Here is a 22,111-nt window from a genome sequence, read left to right as displayed (position 1 = left end):
AAGCAGAACATGAGTGAATTACCCTTCTTTGTGCTACTTGCGGTGATTCTGTCCCTTAACTTGTAGAACAGTCCTCAACTGGTGATCTTCAGAAATGAGCTTTTAAAGTCTTGTTGAATCCTATCTGGCATGTATGAAATGGAGAAAGAAGAAAGAAAAGAAGTTTTTAATATTTACTTATTGGTTTGAAAGGCAGAGTTACAGAGAGGGAAGGAGGGAGGGAGAGAGAATCTTCCATCTGCTGATTCATTCCCTAAGTGTCTGCAATGGCTGGGGCTGGGCCAGGCCAAAGCCAGGAGCCAGGAACTGCATCCACATCTCCCATGTGAGTGGCAGGGGTCCAAGCACTTCTTTCCACTGCTTTCCCAGGCACATTAACGGGGAGCTGGATCAGACATGGAGCAGCCTGGACTCAAACTGGCACTCATGTGGGATGCCAGCATTGCAGGCAGAGTCTTAACCCAGGGAACCTTAATTCTGGTCCCAGGAAAATATTTAAAAACGAAGTATTTAGAGGCTTTACCTTGGCTGTCTCTAACAGAAGCCATCTAAGTCTTAACTGTTTCTTTCTTTCTTTTTTTGACAGGCAGAGTGGACAGTGAGAGAGAGCAAGAGACAGAGAGAAAGGTCTTCCTTTTTTTGCCGTTGGTTCACCCTCTAATGGCCGCCGCGGCCAGCGTGCTGCGGCTGACGCACCGTGCTGATCCGAAGGCAGGAGCCAGATGCTTATCCTGGTCTCCCATGGGGTGCAGGGCCCAAGCCCTTGGGCCATCCTCCACTGCACTCCCGGGCCACAGCAGAGAGCTGGCCTGGAAGAGGGGCAACCGGGACAGAATCCGGAGCCCTGACCGGGACTAGAACCCGGTGTGCTGGCGCCACAAGGCAGAGGATTAGCCTATTGAGCCACGGCATTGGCCTCATAACTGTTTCTAATACTTTATTCAATTCACTGGTGTAAAACCACAGAATTTTTATTATTCATTGATTTCTGCGCATCAAGAATTTGGTCCAGGCATACAGGGATACCATGTTCTTGCCTCACACTCTCTGGGATTTCAGCTGCGGGTACTCAGATACCTGAGGGGAGCTGGAATGGTGGGATTGCGTCACCGGGAGCTGAGTAATTCTTTCAGACAGCTGCCTCCCTGCAATGTCCATTTCCTCCCTGAGGATGGCTGCATGGGCGGGCTCTGCTGTTACCCAGATGCTGCCTGTGGCGTGGCAGTCTCCACGTCATCACATTCATGGGGGCTTTTATCCCAGGGAACAAGATGGGTGGAAGCCACGTGGCCTTTTAGGTCCTAGCTTTGGAAGGTACACGGTGACACTTTGATGCTGTTGATCAGAGCAATCATAAATCTTCTCAGAGGAGAGAGGCTTAGATACGGTGTCACCATAGGCGGGGTGTGAAATAATTTACAACTGTGTTTTGAAAGCACCACATGTAACTTTTCCAGACTAGATTTTGATAATTGTGGTTTTTTTGTGAGGGAATGCAACCCATCAGAGTATGAAAAATACTCAGATAATGAACAGAAAGACCAGTGATTTCCACATAAATGGTTTTGGTAAATATGATGTCTATGTTTGGGGCAGGAGGATTAGTAGCATGACTTTTTTTTATTTGTGGAAATGTAGTTTTAGATTTTTGCAGCTGGAAGAATTATTTATAACTAACTTCAAAGGTACTTATCTAGGTAATAATAGGTTAGCTTTAATGACTTGTGAAGTGAGACACGGAACAAACCTTTTTGAGGATGCTGATGGTTCTGGAAAGTACTTGGGGCCTTTGGAGCTACCTGCAAAACCTCACGTCAACAGAGTGGAGAGTGTTGTTGGTGGACAAGGAGTCATTTGTGTGTATCAAAAGGAAGCATATTGCGGACTTAACCAGTGTGTCACTTCCTCCTTGTAGCAACATGATAAAGAGCCATCTACAGCTCACTCATAGAACTGAGCAGTTATGTGTCTCATGGGTTAGGGTCTGGCTGCAAAGCCCAGACTTCTTCCATTTCTTACCCTGCTACCTCATGCAATGGAGTTGAAGTGAAAGGATAGAAAATGGTTCCCTGCCAGCGCCACGGCTCAATAGGCTAATCCTCCGCCTGTGGCGCCAGCACACAGGGGATCTAGTCCCGGTCGAGGCACCGGATTCTGTCCCGGTTGCCCCTCTTCCAGGCCAGCTCTCTGCTGTGGCCCAGGAGTGCAGTGGAGGATGGCCCAAGTGCTTGGCCCCTGCACCCCATGGGAGACCAGGATAAGCACCTGGCTCCTGCCTTCGGATCAGCGCAGTGCACCGGCCGCGGCGGCCATTGGAGGGTGAAACAACGGTATAGGAAGGCCTTTCTCTCTGTCTCTCTCTCACTGTCCACGCTGCCTGTCAAAAAAAAAAAAAAAAAAAAAAAAAAAAAAAAAAAAACAAGCACTCAAGAAAATGGTTCCCTTTTGTCCCCCTTTACAAATGGTGCTCTTCTCCAGTCGGCACATACACAACTTATGCATCCACTCGCTTGTTCCTACTGACTTCCATCTGCCAGGGCTCAGAACACGGGAGGTCGACTAATCTTGCTCAAGACCAGAGAGCTGAACATAGCAGTGAGTGTCAGCAGGTGCTGAATGAGTACAAGGACTTCTGACACCCTCCCTTGCCTACCCTCAGAAGCTCATCATGAGAAATGGGCTATGACAAAAGAGATCTCCAAGTAGAGGGCTCTCCAAGGAAGTTCCTGTTCAGACTTTTCTTAGGAGGCAGAATTCTCTTTGCTTCTCATGGAGCAGCCTGCTTCCAGTGAAAAGAGGTACATTCAGGTCTTCCTGTGCACCTTAAGCTTTGGAACATTTTCTTCTTAAACTAAATGGGCTTAAGTCATGCAGAAGATTTTTCTTATCTTTTAAAAATAAGCAATTGTTAGATTAGTAAAACTATATTCTCCTAAAGAAGAAATAACCAAAAACAATCCAACATGGGAAGCGGGATACACAGCAGACTCATAGAATGGCAGATGTCCTAAACAGGACTCTGGCCTCAGAATCAGCCCTTAAGGCATTCGGATCTGGCTAAAAAGCCCATGAGAGTATTTCAGGCATGGAAAGCCAAGACACTGTGGCAAAAAAAAAAAAAAAAACACCTAAATGAAAGCTCTCCATGTGTGAGATCCCAGCAGAAAGAACAGGCCATCAAAGAAGGAGGTACCTTTCTCTGAAGGGAAGAAAAAACTTCTACTTTGACTATGGCCTTGTCTAAATAAGATCGGAGATGGCAAACTCAAGAGGCTTTCATAGCCTTGGCAGCTCATGACAAGAGCCTCGGGTGATTACTGATGTTATAAATAAGAATGTCAATCGTTAAATCAACAACAGGAGACACTGTGCACTTACTCCCCATGTAGGATCTCTGTCCTTAATGTATTGTATTGTCAATTAATGGTATAACTAGTACTCAAACAGTACTTTATATTTTGTGTTTCTGTGTGGATGCAAACTGTTGAAATCTTTACTTAGTATATACTAAATTGATCTTCTGTATATATACATCATTGAAAATGAATCTTGATGTGAATGGGATGAGAGAGGAAGTGGGAGATGGGATGATTGCAGGTGGGAGGGAATTTATGGGGGGAAAAGCCACTATAATCCAAAAGTTGTACTTTGGAAATTCATATTTATTAAATAAAAGTTAAAGAAATAAGAAATAACCAAATACAGCAGCCCTCTAAGTTTTGTTTCTTAAAGTAAAACTATGACTTTAAAATAGTCCATCCCTGTATTTTATACATGAAGAAATAATAAGAGGAAAATAGACACAGGAAGTCCTATCACCATTTTCTAGTGAAGCTTGTTTTATAATGCAAATCTCCTAATTCACACCGTAGTGCTTTTTGTTTGAAAATTCTGCAGAATTCATGGCATGACATCTTAAGAACAAATAATTCTGGGAAAGTTTTTGTCAGCTCCCTGAAATTATCTTTGAAACTAAGCAGAGTTGGAGTCTCCTGACTTCTAATTACATTGTGTTACCGAGGAAGTGGCCATATTAAAATGCATATATCTAATAAAAAGTGTTCCAGTGATCAACTGAACACAGATCTTGAAAGCAATGAACATGGTGGCTGAGTGCCATTTAAAATATACCCACTTTAACTTGCTTTGTTGTATCCGTAATTTAAGAATAGATGCATACTCTTGGGTCATGGAGAAATTACTTCTTTTTTAAAGCACTTTAGTTCGGATAGTGTTAAATTTACAAAACAGAAGTCATGAGGCAGTAATGCACATATCCCATGGCCCAGTTCCCCTGTCAATATGTCATGTTCATATCTTTGTCACAATTAATGAACCACATCCAGCTTCCCTTTTTTTTTTTTAAATACAATTCTTTTTAGCTCTCTCACCCATCCAAGATTCTAGTAATCAACATTTTGTGTTCAGATTGGTATTTTTAAAGTAATGAGCTCTAGAAGATCAATTTTATTCCTTTATTTTTTTAAAGATTTATTTATTTGAAAGTCAGAGTTACACAGAGAGAGAAGGAGAGACAGAGAGAGAGAGGTCTTCATCTGCTGATTCACTCCCCAGATGGCTGCAATGGCCAGTGCTGCGCTGATCCGAAGCCAGGAGCCAGGAGTTTCTTCCAGGTCTCTCATGTGGGTGCAGGGGCTGAAGGACTTGGGCCATCTTCCACTGCTTTCCCAAGCCATAGCAGAGAGCTGGATCAGAAGTGGGGCAGCCAGGACTGGAACCGGCACCCATATTGGATGCCAGCACTATGGGAGGAGGCTTTACCCACTACACCACAGTGCCGGCCCTGAGGATCAACTTTAAAACACTCTGTTTCATGACTCTCAAGGTCATTGATCACATTTGGAATTCCTGAACCCTCACCCAGCACATCCCAAACTGCCTCGTACATCTACAGTTGGCACAACTGTGGTTCTGTGTGGCTCTAGATTATAGGATAATGTGAACAGCCACAGTGATTGAGGCCTAAGCAGGTCCAGCTTTCTGCTTCCTCCATCATTTTCCACTTAAATGTCACAATTTTCTTTCCCTGATTGTTAGTCATTTGAGGAGTGGGATAATGTTTGGCTCAAAGTTATTTTAAGGCAAAATGTCTTTTAAAACCATTTTCTATCCTTTGAACTACATAAATTTGGCCCTTTTCTGTTGGCGTTTTGGATACCAGCTCCCAGAGTCCAGAAATTATGCCTGGTTCATTTGGATGGGCAGGGCCGGTTTGCATAAACAGCGCATGGATTCTTTACGTTGCTGTGGTGACTGTGGGAGGTGTGTATGCAGACTGCTTCAGGTATCGGAGACAGGTGGAATCGGGGTCTGTGTGATAAACTTCATGATGTGAGTGGATGGTGAGGAGGGTGGCTGCCGACTGTGCCCTGGCTGTCAGTTGCACCTGAGAAGTGGAAAGAAGTTGGCTGGAGGTTTTGAGGAAGGGAGTGGTGTGCAGAGCGTTGCTGGGGAAGCAGTTTATCAGAGCATTCGGTCAGCACTGACAGTGACTGGGGACTTGTGCTGCGGTTCCCCTTCAGATGCGCATCGGCCTGCACTCTGGATCCGTCTTCGCCGGAGTCGTCGGCGTGAAGATGCCTCGTTACTGTCTTTTTGGAAACAATGTCACTCTGGCTAACAAATTTGAGTCCTGCAGTGTGCCACGGAAAATCAATGTCAGTCCAACAACTTACAGGTACAAATGACGTGAAGCACCTGAAATGTGTTGTTTTTATTGATAAACAATTGATACACACTCGATTTTCGTCATTGATTTGATGAATTCTCCATTATCTTGGGTTTAGATAATCATAAAGGAAAGGGAAAAGCAATAACTTTTTTTTTGTCTTTAAACACAGACATTAATGGTAACAATTCCTTTAAGCTCGATTAACTTTAGTTATTACAAGTCTTAGGCAGATGTCACTGTTAGACAATATTTAGTGACTTGCACTGTGTTCCTCATAAAATAGAAGACAAATTCACCTTAAAGTGTAATCAACAATCACTTAACAGTTTTGTTAGGTCAACACAAAAGATGGCTGAGTCATCTCCCCACCCCAAAATCACTAACACAGCATGATCAGTATCTTTTACTTCAACTAAGCCATTAAAAAAAAAAAAGAGTGTTTCACTACCCCTGAGACCACTAATTAACTGTGGTTCATACTTTAAAATGTGAGTACACCCACACAAGAAAGCAAACTAATCTTCTGATCTTCATTTTATGTTTTTAAAAGTCCCTTCATTAGCCTCATAGCTGTTTGTAGCCGAGCGGTAAGACTTGGCAGACATCACCTCTTCTCCCATAGGTCCTCTTTAAATGCATATGTAATGCTCTCTCGGTATGTGGGTAGCTGCTCTGTCATCAGTTGATGCCCTAGTTCTGGGACTAGCTACCCAGGGCCAACACAATTATAACCATGACATACAGGGCAACCATAAAAAAATAACAACCCTGCCTTTATTCAACCACACTCCGGGCATGCTTAGGCCACTAACATTTCTGACTAGCTGGGTGCAGATATTCAGAAGTTTTATTATTATTCACAGTTTTATTATAGAGCATGCAGGTCAGAGCCAAACAAAGAGAAAGATAGGGAGAAGTCGAGACAGGAAGCAGGGAGTCCTAGAGAACTTCTGTGCCTCTGGCCATGACATTGGATGCATCACCTTCCCGCACATCAGGTAGTCCACCAATCAGGAAGCTGTGCTGAGCTCAACTTTGAGCTGTGGTGTGCAGGCATATCGGTTGCATTTTGCGGGTATTATTGATGGACCCTTCAGTCTTGTGCTGAACTCAATCTCCCACTCCCCGCCCCCCACCCAGGGGTCAGGCTGGCTCAAGGCCCCAGCTTTCTAATCACAGGGTTGATTTTTCTGGTGCCCTGCCCTGCTTCTGAGTCATCTCTTTAGCAGGAACTCAGGTGTGAGGCTAGGGACTCCTGGAAAACAGACATTCCTGTAACTCAGGAAATTCCAAAGATTTTGAAACTCCCTCCCTGCAATCAGTGGCAAGGGCCAGTTGAATTCCCTGTTGTATAACAACAGATAAGAATTTAGCAGAGAAAACTAGCAGGCCATTGTGGATTTCCCAAGGGTTGCAGATTCTTACAGACTGGCATCAAATGTTCCTTCACACGGTAAAAGAGGAGCAATGGGACATCCAGCATCCGAAAAAACCTGGGTTTGACTTGTCTCCATGACAACGGGCAGTGGGCAACTTGAATCAACACACTCTGCCATTTTGGTATCACTTAATCATCTTTAATACAAACTAGACCCCTCTCTGGTAGGTAAAAATATTTCTGTTGTATACATTTTGTCAGGTTAAAACAAATCATATTTCCTGTCTGCAGAGGTAACTCTTTTAATTCCAAAGAGAGACAGACAGAGCTGCCATCCCCTCATTAATTCCCAAACACCTGCAATGGCTGGGGTTGAACCAGTCCGGAAGGCAGGAGCCTCCCAAGTCAATCCATGTCTTCCATGTGGGTGACAGCAACCGAGTCGCTTGTGCCGTCACCTGCTGCATCCCAGAGTCTGCCTTCGCAGGACACTGGAGTCGGGGGCCAATGTGGAACTGGCATCTTAACCTCTTAAGGCTGGGGAACCTCCAGCCTGTAGATCATATAAGTCTCATGAAGTCATTTGGTATGGTCCTGCCAAGGTACCTGCAGGTGGGACTCAAACTCTGATAAATCTATAGCAGCCTAATTTTTAAGCTGATGATTGTGGGTAGCCCATGAATGATGTTATAAATATCACATGGCTCTTGGCAAAGGAAAATATTCCCCACCCCTGCTTGACCAAACAAGCCCTTCGCTCCCAGGTAACTCTCTTTAAAGCTCCAGTAACCTTCGCTTTCCAGCCCAGGCTTTTAGTTGATAACTTTGCCTCATAATTTACAGCAAGAATGGGGCAGTCAGATGAGACCCACTCCATCTTCATGCTGTGGATTCCACCGGCACATCTACCCAGTCTCTGTGTCTTCAGCCTTTCTGTTACACAGAACCAGCTGCCTGTCCCGTCTAAACAGTTTTGTTCCACATGTTATTTCCTGAGACTTTCTCAAGAACATTTATGCCGAAAATAACTGCTTTCATTTTATGATCAGTTTCCCTTTGATGAAATGATTATTCCCAACAGAATACAAACATATCTTACCACTAAGTCTCTCTTGGAAAAAAAAAAAGATTGTAAGTCTTTGTTTCCAAGTGCATCTCACTGGACATTCGAAGTTGTCCATCTTTATCATTTCTGTTTCTCTTTACCCCTTACTGACTCTTCAACTCACTCAAGTCAGTGCTTGTCCCCTGGGCTGCAACGGTCCGTTTCAGGGTCATTGGTGTACCTGGTTACCCTCATGGTCAGTTCTCTCTCCTTGTCTCCATCAGCGTCTCTGTTGCAATCAAACAGACCGAGTAATCCCTCCGTCAACATTTTTCTTCTTTATTTTTGGGAGCCCACACTCCCCTGTTTTCTCATCACCCATTGGCTACACCTGCTCAGTCCTTCCTACCACACTTTGCAATATTGTAGAATCCCCATCACTATTCTGTGTCTAAATTTTAATGACTCTCATTTTTTTTTTACATCTCCAGCCCATTTCATAAATCTCCATGGAGCTATAGATGTTGACATCTGCTCCATTTTTCCTTTTGAATGGCTGTTCAACATATTAAAATTAATTTGATCAGATTAAGCTGATTACCCACATACTTCCCACGTATCTGAGCTTTATACTCACTCTACTTAAAGGGGCGCCACCATCTACCTGGTTATTGGGACCGTAGCAGTACACCAAGCATTCTCTTCTCCCCTAGGCCCATCACCTACTTCCACAAATCACCAGGATCACAGCTTTCTTAGCTCCCACAGTGCTACACCCCCGCCAAGTCACCATTATCTCTCCCAACAACAACCAGTAACCTAACCAGTAACATCCTTACTGCTCTTCCCATTTACATTTTATAGACAAATGTGCCGTTTCCCCATTTTTATTGTTTTGAGTGATAATTTTCTTTTATTCTCAGTTGGAAACATTTATGCCATATTTAAAGGCAACCAATGGTTTACATGCTTTTTTTGGCAATATATAAATACTTAATGTAAAATAACTTTTACAGCAATTGAAAATCCTTTCTTACAGAGGTACTTCATCTTTTTCATGTGATATGAAAATTTAAAGGGAATAGATAATTAAAATTTCATTCAAACATTCATTCTTTGTGAAATGTAATTAATAATAGGTATGTAATTTTAATTTTTTTCAAAGTTCAGGACAAGTAGTGGACATTACTAGAAAGTATAATATATAAAAGATGATTATTCCTGTGGAGAGAATTGCTGTTAATACATGAATTCTGGAATGACATTTTCCAGATAATAAAATAATCTGTTAAACATCAAATATAGTTTCCTTGATATACTTGAAATGCATGTAAATTTAGGGCATCGAATACATAACAAAAAAATGCTCATCTTCAAACTTCCACTTTAAATTCTAATCAGTGATTCACAGTGTAGCACTGTTATGAGGATTATACATCCCTTTTAAACATCATTTAGAGTGTTGCTTTTATTTTAGTGGCATATTCTGCATTTCTCTTTGTTCCTGTAGAAGTCAGGACAGCTTACAGAGACTGTGTTAGATCTTTCTGAAGTGTTGGGTCAGTGGATTATGAATAGAGGCTTAGATGGCAACCAGGGATCACTAAGGCTAAAAGTGGCAGGTGTAACTGGATGAGGCCCAGTGTGGGTGGGTGAATAGACTCGAGACTCTGGTTTACAGGGTAGCATCGTCATAGAGGAGCAGGACTTGCATTCTGCAGGGGCAAAAGCAAAGTGAATAACGGGACTTAGGAGATATAAAAAGAATAGGAGTGTGATGTGATAATCTTGAAGAAACAGTTGCTAGTCAGGAGGAAGCAGAGAAGAAGCTGCTAAGTGGGGACATCTGACTGTGTCACTGTCATCCAGTTTTCATCTGCATGCATGCTTTCATGCCTCCATGTTGCTTTTCTTATAAATTCTGATTTTAAAGAAAGATGATTTAGTAGACACTTCCAGCTCCATGATACCCTGTTAAAAGCGTAGGATTGAGGGGTGGCCACTTGTGGCAGCGGCTAAGAACAGAGCTTGTGGATGCCTGCATCCTGTGTCTCAGTGCCTGGTTCAAGTCTTGGCTCCACTTCCAATTCCAGTTTCCTGCCAGTGCATGCCCTGGGAGGCAGTAAGTGATGGCTCAAGTTCTTGGGGCCCTGCCACTTATGTGGGAGACCCAGACTGAGTTCTAGGTTCCTAGCTTCAGCCTCGTCCAGCTCCAGGTGTTGGGGCAAGATGGATGATCTCTCTCTCTCCTCCTTCCTACCTTTCAAATGGATAAAATAAAATGAAAGCATAGGATTTGTAGTCAGAAGACATACCTTAGTGTCCCAAACAGTGTTTGCCAGATGTGTGATAACAAGGCACTCAACAAATTCAGATGATATTATTTTCCTTTTAACAAGGATCTATTTATTTATTTATTTACTTGCAAGGCAGAGCAACAGAAGGTGAGACACACACACACATGCACACAGAAAGAGAGAGAGAGAGAGAGAGAGAGAACCTTCCATCTTCTGGTTCAGTCTCCAAATGCCTGCAATACAGAGGGCTGGACCAAGCCAAAGCTCTGAGTTGGGATTTCCATCCAGGTCTCCCTCATGGGCAGCACAGGCCCAAATACTTGAGCCATCATCTATCTGCTGCCTCCCAGGATGCATTATCAGGAAGCTGGATTGAAAGAGGTTTAGTTTGTGATCCAACCAGCACTCCAGTATGGGATGTGGGAGTCACAAGTAGCAGCTTAACTCCCTGTGCTATGCCTGCCTGCATAACTTTCACCTTTTTTTTTTCTTTAACAACCTCTTGTTTGTGATTACTTCCTAGTTTAGAATTTAGAATTTAGAAAAGTAATGAATAAGTAGTTTTTTACCTTTTTTGACCTAGAAGCTTTATTTAATAATTATGTATTTTTCATATTAAACTTCTGTTATTATGAATTTTTCATTATTTTGAATTATACTATTATATATCTTTACAAACATGCTTCATAATTATTTATTTTCTCAATATAAGTTAAGTACATTAGTGGGTGCACTTTCCCTGTTATTTTTTAAAAGATTTATTTATTTATTTGAAAGAGTTACAGGGAGGGATCGAGGGAGAAAGAGAGATCCTCCATCCACTGGTTCCCTCCCCAAATGGCTTCAAAGGCCAGGTCTTGGCCAGGCTGAATCCAAGAGCCTGGAATTCCATCTGGCTTTGTGATGTGGATGGTGGGGGCCCAAGCATTTGGACCATCTTCTGCTTGGTGCATTAGTAGGGAGCTGGAGCAGCCAGGATTTGAATCGACGCTCATATGGGATGAGGGCAGTGTAGGTGGTGGCTTAACGCGCTATGGCCCCAGATTTTCCAGTTATTATGAAGTGATTCATCATTGTTCTTCTGTGAAGGTGTTTGTTGATGTCATCAGAATCTCCGATAATCATACCTAAATCAGCTGATTTATGAATATTCTCAGTAATATTGACTGAGTTATGCAAGCTTTGATGTCGGCATGAAATTCTAATATCTTTATTTTAATCTTTGCAGATTGCTCAAAGACTGCCCTGGCTTTGTGTTTACTCCTCGATCAAGAGAGGAGCTTCCACCCAACTTCCCCAGTGACATTCCTGGAATCTGTCATTTTCTGGATGCCTATCAGCAAGGATCAAATTCACAACTCTGTTTCCAAAAGAAAGATATTGAGGATGGCAATGCCAACTTCTTAGGCAAAGCATCAGGCATAGATTAGTGCACTGTACTCTTGTGTATTTGTCTTTGGGGTGTGACTCCGTGAAGGATGTATAGCACATTGGAATGCACTTTAGGATTACAGGAGGCTAAAAAGCAGTATTAGAATTCCAGGAGCTAAGTCACCATCTGATCTTTCTCCAGTTTAACTTGACCAAAAGCATAACTTCCGTCCTTCAACTCTTCTGTTTTTTTTTTCTTTTTAAAGAAACCTCAAAAATTGACTTTTGGGGGAATCTTTTGGTTTTATAGCAGTCACCACCTGTACTCAGAAATCAGCACATTGTACATAGACCAGATAATTGTAGTTGACTGTACACAAAGTGATGAAGTCACCTGCAGTCTTGTGTCCTGGTGGAATGTCATGGCTATTACAGTGTATTTGTGATAGTGTTGCCTTAAAAAAGCTTTTTCAATAGAAATTAGTCATTGATACCATAGGTTCTTTCAGCTTTTCAATTTTGCATTTTATTACATTTTCTCATTTAACTGTTAACATATATAACAAAATAGACTTAGTTACTTTTTCTCTTTTGCACTTTTTTTAAGGAAATAACCAGTTAGGGATTAGACACAATATAAATATAAAAAAATTCTGTAAATGTATAAAATTTTATATTTAACTCTTCAAGTTAAAAATATTCTACATAATACAATGTGTCAAATAATAAATTGACCTTTTGTTTGACATATATTATTTTTTATCTTATACATACACAGTAAAGCTTATTTTATTTCATATTATTAATGTAGTTCCAACTAATTCAGTTATCATAATAGCAAAATATTCAGGATAAAAAAGATACATAACCTATAATAAAATGCAATAATATCGTTCTAATTTACCTTAGTAAGAAACAGCATGAGAGTAAAGTATGCATCCAGGGAGTCTACAGTCGTGAATTATTTGTGCACACACACGTGCACACACACTTGGAATAATTGAGGCCTACTTTAGTACACATCTTCCACTGCCATGCTGAGCCACAGAAAATGCCAAGTTTAGAGTGGAAAATAAGACTGTTTTCTTCCTGCTTGTTTCCCTCCCTCCCTCATTTCCTTTCTCTCCTCTCCCCCCTTTCTTTCCTTCCTTTTGTTGCTTGACAATTTTTCTTAAGTATTCATGCTGAGTATTTTTAGTGTGTGTATATATAAGAAGGACCAATTTTTAGTCTCAATAAGTATGTATCTGTGATGTGATTTTTTTTATTCTAGTTAAAATATCTTGGTGATATTTATTAAAAGACCACGAGTAGTGTTGCAGAAAATGATGCCGTGATTTATTATGGAATTTTATAAACATTTTTCTAGAACTTGAACTTTTGACAGATGTCGGCTTCAGTTCTCTGGTGAACTCAAAAATAACAACAACAACAAAAAAAAACTACAGAGTTTGATTTCGGAAGAGGATATCCTTTTAAAAAGACCTTACCTTCAAAGCAAGAGCAAGATGAACATCATGGTTTTAAAATCAGTATTGACAGAATCACAAATACACTGAAGTCATATTTGGGGTTCTGAGAAATAACTTAGTTTACAACTTCTTTTTCCATCCCAGCCTAGCCCTTAGTGATATCAAGAATAAAAGGCCATTACTGACTGGCTTCTAGTATCCCAAAGGAACTAGGATAGGTATTATAATGATTACCTTTTTACCAGGATGTACTTCAGTATCTTAAAAGACTGAATATTTCTTACTGAATACCCACACTGTTGTGAGAGAATATCACATGCCTTGAGAAAATATGTCTATAGTCTCCCAGTTATATGAAGTTAAATTAGTATTTGCAAGGAAATTTAAGGTATAAATGCATTTTTCTTTCAAAAACTTAACCTTTATTGTAGGGAAATAACAGAGATTCAAGAAAATTAAAAAGCATAAAATACGATGTCATCTTCATCAAATACATATTTAAATGTTTGGTGATATTTTATTCTCTGTAAATTAATCAGAATTCAGATGTACCTTCCACACGCCTGTGACATACATAAAGACACACACAGAGCAAAAGAGGGATGTACATAATCTGGGTACAACCTGCATGGGTGTTTTTCCTGATGCTATTGCTGCAACATTTCTATAGATCTGAAATTTTTATCTAAATAAAAATTATCTAAAAAATATTTTGCAGAGAGATTAAGTCATCTAGGATAGCTTCCCCAGACCAGAGAACAAAGATCCATTAATTATGGAAAAAGAAGCAGCAAAAGAGCAGAAGAGCAGACGCATTGCCTTCTGCCTGTTGTCCCAACTAGACAGAGAGATGGTAAATCTTAAAGGAAGAAGAGGGCAGACCAGGTGCACAGGGTGGAAAGGTGATGTCAGCAGCAGCATGGATCAGGTTGGACGTTGATCTGCAGTGACTTTAAGAACATCTATCTCAACCCCAAAGGAAAATGATTCATGCTGTGTGCTGGGTGATTTACACACGGGGGAACCTAAAAGCTGGGTGTCTGACACTGGAATTTCATATGATGTTCAAGACCACTAGTCCTTCAGATCCTTTGGTAGGGAAGAAAGAAGGGTTGTTTCCAAATGGCTTCTTGATGTTACCATGCACACCACGGCAGATCTGCCGTGGCCTCCCCTTGTTTACATTAGGAGGAGGTACAGGATAATGGAATATGGTATTCTGCAGTTGGCTTGGCAATGAAAGATGTGAATGGACACAAGTGCCCCCTGACAAGTACCAGCCAGGAAACTGTCCGAATGGAGCCTCACCTGCAAAGCCCTGAGAAAGCCCAGAGCTACACAATGCTTTTTAAAGTTTTATTCTGCTTTTAATTGACAGTTACCTTCAAGTCCCTGTTGAAGCAACTGCTGAAGTGCCACAGAGCATCACTGCTGTAGTTATAAGTGCATTTGTTTGACCTGAAAAACTTGCTACTGATAAACAGAAATGTCTTTGACACAGACTTGCTGGGGATGGTTTGATAGATCACCATCCTCCTAGCATAGGACAATCGAGTTAACGTCACCCAACTGTGCACTCTGGTGCCTTTTCACTCCATAGCTAGTGGTTCTTGGGCAGTTACGTGGAGGTGGATGTACAGCTTGCAAAGAGGGTGACATGACCCCTGTGAGGCAGGCAGGCAGTCTTTAGAAGGGACTTAACCTCAGAGCTTAGAATTCCTGTAAAGGGACTTATCAGCACCTCCAAAACAATCTCAACTCTTCAGTCTTGTCTACACGCTGGCTAAGCACAAGGGCATCTCATCTGATGATGCAGAGAATATCCGCATCTCATTTGCAAACCAAGTTTAGTGTTAGGATGGATTTGCTGTGATACTTCGCACATCCTTGGGAATCTGTGTGTTCTTCAGTGTGAAGCAGAAGGAACATACCAGCTGTGAAAGCCAAGAGCTTACAGTGAGAGAAGGGATTAGTGCTTTGTGAGGCTCAGTTTCCTTCTGCTGTTCATCAAATCTAGATTTGGTGAAATATTGCTCCTTTATAAATGCTTCTTTTGTTTTATTGATCACGTGTACTCATTTGATAGGCACATTTTAAGGCACTTCAAATATTGAATCCTTTATACTTCCCGTGGGGCAGCTTTGCCCAGAACCACCCATGCATCTATTTTGACTAGACCACAGAATTCATGTGTTTTTTTGTGTGTGTGTTCAAAACTACTCCTTTTTAGAGCCCAGTTTCTCCATGTTAGTTGCCTTCAAAAATTAGCAAGGTCTTCATAAATGCATAAATTTCAATTTTTAAAAACTAAATGAAAGTGACTAAAAGCTACCCTTCTGTTATAATTATGCAGGTTCATTTCTATCACAATAAATTCAGTATCATGAACATTTCAGTCTGTTAGGTTTCAACATTGGGGTAAAAAGACAAAATTTAAATGACCTATTCAGGATCTAATCTCAGATATTACCATATTACCGTAAGATTTATGTAAGTTTGTGACTGATTTTCAAGCTATTCAATTTTTCAAAGTATGTCATATCAGAAAATGGAATTGCAGATAAACCTTCCAGACTGTGAAGAAAATTGCTTGGCAGAAAATGAATTTGCATAACACCCAAATTCTCAAGTATTTGCTGAGATGTTTTAGCCTGAAGTACTGCCAGACCCATTTATATTGAGAAAATAACTGAGGTCGTTTCAGGGAAAACTAAGACAAAGCAAAAAAAAATAGCTATTATAGAAGTCAGCCAGTCAGATGTGTTATGTATGGTTTGCCTGGAATAACATTAGCACAACTGAAGCCCTGTGGAAAGTTATGGTGACAGTGATCGTGGGGTTCTGTGTCTTTAGAAATACGGTAGCTATTCCCAGTGATGCAGGGACTTGTGGCATCCAGGCACTGTTTAATCACAAGGAGTTGCACTGTTCCCTGAATAAATTGCATCTGGTAAAGTTGAAGTGGATAAAAATATAGTTGTTATTTGAGAATTTACTGTTTCTTCCCCTCCTCCTATGTAGAAATTTAAAATGCCCTATAAAGCTTAGAACTTGATACAGATCCAGAACTCTGTCCTCTCACCTCCAACCTTTTGAATTTTTGCACACTCAGTAAAATATTTTAGCACTCAAATATATAAGTATAAGCGTGTATGTCTATTTATATATGTATAAGTTTATATGCTGCTCTCAATCTATATCCTACATAGAGTACAGCTTATTTCTTTTTCTTAATAAGCACACATATAAACAAATTCCAGTATTGTATCCACCTACTTCAATGAATCATCTTTATATTTTACTTTGGAACCTGTTAACAATTGGTCAGGACGTCTTTACTTTTACTGAGTCTCATATCACTTTGAGAAGTGGATGAAAGATGAGAGGTGTAGATCGTCACCCTCCAGATGTGTGCATGTTCTCTTAAACCCACAAGCACACAGACGTCCAGAAGGACAGAACTCTCTGGAATCTACTTTTAGACCAGAGCATCTAGTGCAAAGAGGCACTGTAGACTTTATGGTCTACAGGGGGCAAAACAGAAAATGTTGGGTAAGAACTTACTGTCTGGGGAGAGTTGAGGACAAAAGTAGCTAATGTTTGAAATGATGGGAATGAAAAATTGGCAGAAGTCTGACTGTTGGTTTAGATAAGACCACTTGATTTCTGAGGAATCAAGGAAATTGATTTTTTTGGTCTTACTGTTTGGAATGGCACCCAGTTTCCTTTTTAGCAAATATTGAAGAAACATCTCAGTTTTTTCTAGCTGCATTGCTGTAGGTGTCCCCTTGTTTTGTAATAATAAATTCTTAGAATTTTTCTTCTGTGTAAAGGACAATAGCTATTGGATCATGCATTGAAAACCATCTTGCTACTAAGAACTCTTCTTTTATTATTACTTTGGTTGTTGCTTTAAATAGCATTTATTTTGAGTTCTGCATCTGGCAGAGTTGCAAAATCTATCAAAACGCTACCCTGTGTCTCCAAAGTTTGTTAGATATTGCTGCCACATAAATATTGTAATAAAAGTGCTTAAATAAAAATCCTCTTAAAATTTAAAACGAGTTCTGTTTAAAAAAGAAAACTGAACCATTGACTCAAGTAAAAACAATATTGTTCCAAGTTACACAAATACATTTGTTCTGATGTAGATCTTGCTGCTACAGAGAGAGGCAACTTCCAACACAACAATGTGGAAAAACAGGATTAACAACTATTAGGTCAGGCTATTGCTAGATACAGGTCAGTGTATCCAAAATCCCTCTTCAAATAAAGTATTAATATAATCAAAACACATGTCTTTAAAAGGCATCTAAAGCTCATATTTTCTACAAAATTCATAAAGTTTTCCAAAACACACAAAAAAAATCAAAATCGTCTGAAACTAAACTTCAGAATAGAATTACACTGGGTTTCTCCAGTTGCTATGGTTAGTTGCACAGGTTTCGGGTCCTTTGGTCTCTGTTGAATTCCACTGGGAGATGTTTTTCCATCCTTCCCTCACATTTTGTAGAGAATAAAGAGCTACTGTATGTGTTTGATCTACATTATCTTTTCAAGGATGTTTGTGTAGCAAGTAGCATTGGGAGATAGTGACAATGTCTCCCTCCAGAGCACTGTCCATTACAGAGGATTGGTGTTACAAAACTGAGGGTCTCTGTCCAGTAATAGCACCCCTATGGGTTCACACTGTTGTGGGGAAGGTGAAGTGTAAGAACTCACTGCAAGATAATAGTGATCTCCTCTGCTTGGTGCTACACATCACTGACCCAAGGGTCCTGTCTTCTACCAGCATCCATGAACCTGTGGCAGGCTAAATTGCCAACATGCAGATAAATTAAAGCTCAGACCTTTCACAGTTACTGACAATTACGGTAATGAGGATGGGATGCTAACATATTTTCCCCTATTTTATAGGGGAAAGTCTCCATTTTTTTGTTTGTTTATTTTCTTCTTCTTCTTCTTCTTTTTTTTTTTTTTTCAATAGGTCTTGGCTCCAGTTAAAGGGCTCAGCCTTTTGGAGGTTTCCCTGAGACAAACTCTCATGGGAAACCCTAAAGGAGTGTTGTTAGTGTGTCCCTTCAAGACCTGTATGTTGAAGTTCTGGCCCTCAGGACCTGAGAACATGACCTTCGTGTGAATAGAGTCATTGCAAATGTAATTAGTTCAGATGAGGTCATATTGGGGAGGGTGGGCTCCTATTCCTTTATGCCTAGTGTCCTTATAAGAAGAAGTTTGACACAGAGATGCATGGAGAACACCAAGCGAACATAAGACAGAGAGAGGGCGGATGTTTCAGGCATGCCAAGGACTGCTGGAAAACCACCAGAAGCTAGGTGACAGGTATAGAACAGGCTCCCAGAGCCCCCAGAAGAATTCTAGCTTGCTGACACCATGAGCTTGGACTTCTAGCCTCCAGAAATGGGAGAAAAAAAAGCCTTTTCTCATGACAGCCGTAGCAAATGAATACAGGCAATGGCTAAGTTCCGAGCCTTTGATGTCCTGAATTGAGTTTACATTATTGATGAAAATGACTCATTAGAGAATGGCAGATTGGCATGGTAGATAAATTATTGAGTCTAGAATCTGAGGGGAGACTTGGAAGATTCCTCTATCCCTTGAAAGTAAATTGGACAAGAACGTACACATTTTTTATATAACAGGGTAGCAAGCATCCCAGATTAAAGTGGACTCCTTTTAAAAACCTGGGCACTGTGCAAGTCCATCCCATACCACTGACAGGTGCAAAGCCACTCCCCTCATTGGATTACAGGAAGCTGTGGCTGCTCAATCAAGGAAGCCCCAAAGCTGAAATAGATGCTGCTGCTAACGGGGATCTTGCAGTTCCACCTGGGGCAGGTGGAAACATGGCAAGTTCATATGTCAGAGCATAAGCTGCTGTCCTGTGCCCTGAAGTTAAAAGTCAATGATCTTTGTTTAGTGCTTTGGAGCCACTTTCTTCCTCTGAGCCCTTGATAGCCCCTTTTCTATCCTCAACCCAACTGCTTTAAGTGAAAACATGATTAAGGGTAAAGTTAAGTCTCCCTGCCTCTCCCTGCAGAAGGGAATGATCAGCTGTGAGCATCTGCTTAAGCATGGCGGGGTGTGGAGAGGGGAGAGGTCTTAGTCTGTTCTGTGCTGCCATAGCAAATACCTGAGACGGTGTAATGATAAAGAACAGTGCCTTACTGATGCAGAAATCTGGGCAAAGGTCAGCATCTGATGAAGGCCTTGCTGCACCATCATATGGTAGAAGACAGAAGGGCAAAGAGACAAGAGGCTCAATTCATCCTTTTACAATAGCATAAACCGCACCCACGGGGTGAATCCTCATGGCCTTATCACTTCCCAAAAGTCCTATCTCCTAAGACTTCAACAAGGGCAACCAAATTTCAGCATACATTTTGGAATAAACACTCAAGCCATAGCCAGAGGGAATCAAAATTTTATGCCTGCATTATACGTAGCATCTAGGTCACCATCCTACTTTCTTGTTATTGGGATAGGACATGCAAACCCCATGCAAGGAAGCAAATGCGGCCTTGTTTGGGCCGATGTAACGTGTTGTTTTTGTGCCACCTACTCTTATATCTCAATGTATGGTAGGAATTTGGTGTGTGCTATGTGTCCATACCTCCTTGTCTAGGAAGTGCCAGAGGATCAGTCACAGCAGCAAATAGACAGGGGCTAGTACCTTTGGACCTACCACACTAAAGGCCTCCATGAGCTATGGTTCTCAGTGTCTGATCCTGTGCATGGTGATGGACACTACGGGTGAAGAGGGTCAACCTTCACCCAGAGGCCTTCACTGTGGTTGTGACTCTTAAGCTGACAACCTACCACATACACCTGATTATAACATCTCTTCCGCTTGCTGCAAGGCTTTTTTTTTATAACCAAATGCTGGACCCACGAAAGCCTTATGATTCTCCATCCTGATATCTCCATTTTGGAGTGGATTGATTCAGACTTGATGGTTAACAATGTGGGAAAGGCCTAACAAGCCTCACTTAGTAACTGGAAATGATAAGTTCATGAATACAGCTGGCCTAATCCCAGTAGCATGTCAACTCCACATGAAAAAGTGGCAGCTGTCACTCAGGAGGGAACTTCATCCTCACTCTGCCACTTACACAGTGGCTTGGCAGGGCCTTTGATTCACAGAGGTTTGTGAAATGAGCCTGGTTTACTAATGGTTCAGCTAACCTGGAGCCCAGTGGTGTCCTGTTGGTCATTGCTAATGCCCTAGTCCTTTGGTCTGCTACTTGGAAAACTGCATTTTGAGAGATTAAAGGCATATCTTTTGGAAGCAGGAACCATGGAAACATTGCAATTGCTCACAGAATTGTTTGCATAATTCATGTAAATACCCATGGTAAGGGCCTGTTCTGGAAGGGCACTGATTGGATTTTATGGTCCAATTGGCAAAGAGGCTGGCACAGCAGCCGGGACCTGCTGCAGTGCCTTCTCTTGTTCTAGGCCCTACTCAGAAACTTAAAGCATTTTGAGTCATTAGGTAAACTGGCTAGAGTTAACACTCCCAAATGTGGAAAGTAGTGCAGCCAAATCTAAACAGGCCCACCAGGTGTTGTTGCTCTTTCTTGGTTATAGAAGAGGCCAGGTGCAGCAATGTATTCTTCATGTTAGAAAGCATATTTCAAGGGCCTGGCATTGTGGCACAGAGAGTTAAGATGCTGCCTGTGATGCCAGCATCTCATATGGGTTTCAGTTCAAAACCCAGTTGCTCAACTTCTGATCCAGCTCCCCACTAATGTGTCTGGGAACACAGCAGAGGATGGCCCAAGTACTTTGGCTCCTCTACCCATGGGGAGACCTGGAAGAAGCTCCAGGCTCCTAGTTCCAGCCTTGCACAGTCCCAAATGTTGAGGCCATTTGAGGAGTGAACCAGCAGATGGAAGATCTTTCTTTCTCTCTCTCTCTCTCTCTCTCTCTCTCTCTCTCTCTCTCTCTCTCCCTCTCTCTCTCTCTGTGTGTGTGTGTGTGTGTGCCTTTTTATCTGTAACTCTGTCTTTCAAATAAATAAAAATAAATCTTTAAAAACTTAAGAGGATCGCATTTGGTCAATAAAATGTCATTTGGGATGCCTGGGTACCGCATTGGAGTACCTGGGTGTGAGTCCTGACTTCACTTCCTATTGGAGCTTCCTGCAAATGAACATCTTGGGAGGCAGCAGTGATGGCTCAAGTAGTTCCCACTACCCATGTGGGAGACCTGGATTGATTTTCCAGCTTCTGGCTTTGGACTGACTCAGCCCCATCTGTTGGTGGTGTTTGGGAAATGAATCAGTAGATGGGTGCTCTGCTCAGTCTCTCTGTCTACAGTTTTTCTTTTTGTGTCTCTGCCTCTCAAATAGGTTTTTTTTTTTTTCTTAAAGAAAAGAAAGAGTGGGGGCTGGTGTTGTGGCATAGTTGATTAAGCCACTGCCTGCAATGCCTTATCCTACATGGGTGCTGGTTCATGTCCTGGCTGTTCCACTTCCAATCTAGCTCCCTCCTAATGTGCCCAGGAAAGCAGAAGAGGGTGGACCAAGTACTTGTGCCCCTACCACCCACGTAGGGCATCCAGATGAAGCTTGTGGCTCCTGGTTTCATCGTGGCCCAGTCCTAGCTGTTGCAGCCATTTGGGAAATGAACCAGCAGATGAAAGATCTGTCTCCCTCCATCTCTTCCTTTCTCTTTGTAACTCTGACTTTCAAATAAAATAAATCTTAAAAAAGAAAGAGAAGAAAGGGTATCTCAACACTCCATATTTCCCATAGAAATGTTGCTGATGTGGAAAGTCCCTGAAATTTTTTTTTTTTTTTGACAGGCAGAGTGGATAGTGAGAGAGAGAGAC

The 22,111-nt window shown here is 41.5% G+C and overlaps 2 protein-coding genes across 3 annotated transcripts in view; one reads left to right on the top strand and one right to left on the bottom strand.

Moving 5' to 3' along the window:
- The window catches only part of GUCY1A1 (guanylate cyclase 1 soluble subunit alpha 1), a 65,144-nt gene extending 52,064 nt beyond the window's left edge, over window positions 1-13,080 (top strand). For both annotated transcript variants that reach the window (XM_062199048.1, XM_062199049.1), the window contains exons 8-9: window positions 5,544-5,698; window positions 11,641-13,080. In XM_062199048.1, coding sequence (XP_062055032.1) covers window positions 5,544-5,698; window positions 11,641-11,842 — 357 coding nt within the window. In that variant the 3' untranslated portion in view covers window positions 11,843-13,080. The remainder of the gene's footprint in view (window positions 1-5,543; window positions 5,699-11,640) is intronic.
- LOC133765234 (ATP-binding cassette sub-family E member 1-like) overlaps window positions 1-22,111 on the bottom strand; it is a 1,116,285-nt gene that overhangs the window by 867,424 nt on the left and 226,750 nt on the right. The gene's annotated exons all lie outside the window — the stretch shown is intronic.

The sequence above is a fragment of the Lepus europaeus genome, chromosome 8 (genome assembly GCF_033115175.1).
Source record: "Lepus europaeus isolate LE1 chromosome 8, mLepTim1.pri, whole genome shotgun sequence".
In the NCBI taxonomy this organism is placed as follows: Eukaryota; Metazoa; Chordata; class Mammalia; order Lagomorpha; family Leporidae; genus Lepus; species Lepus europaeus.
Note: the sequence above shows the minus strand (reverse complement) of the source record. Positions and strands in the feature narration are given on the sequence as shown.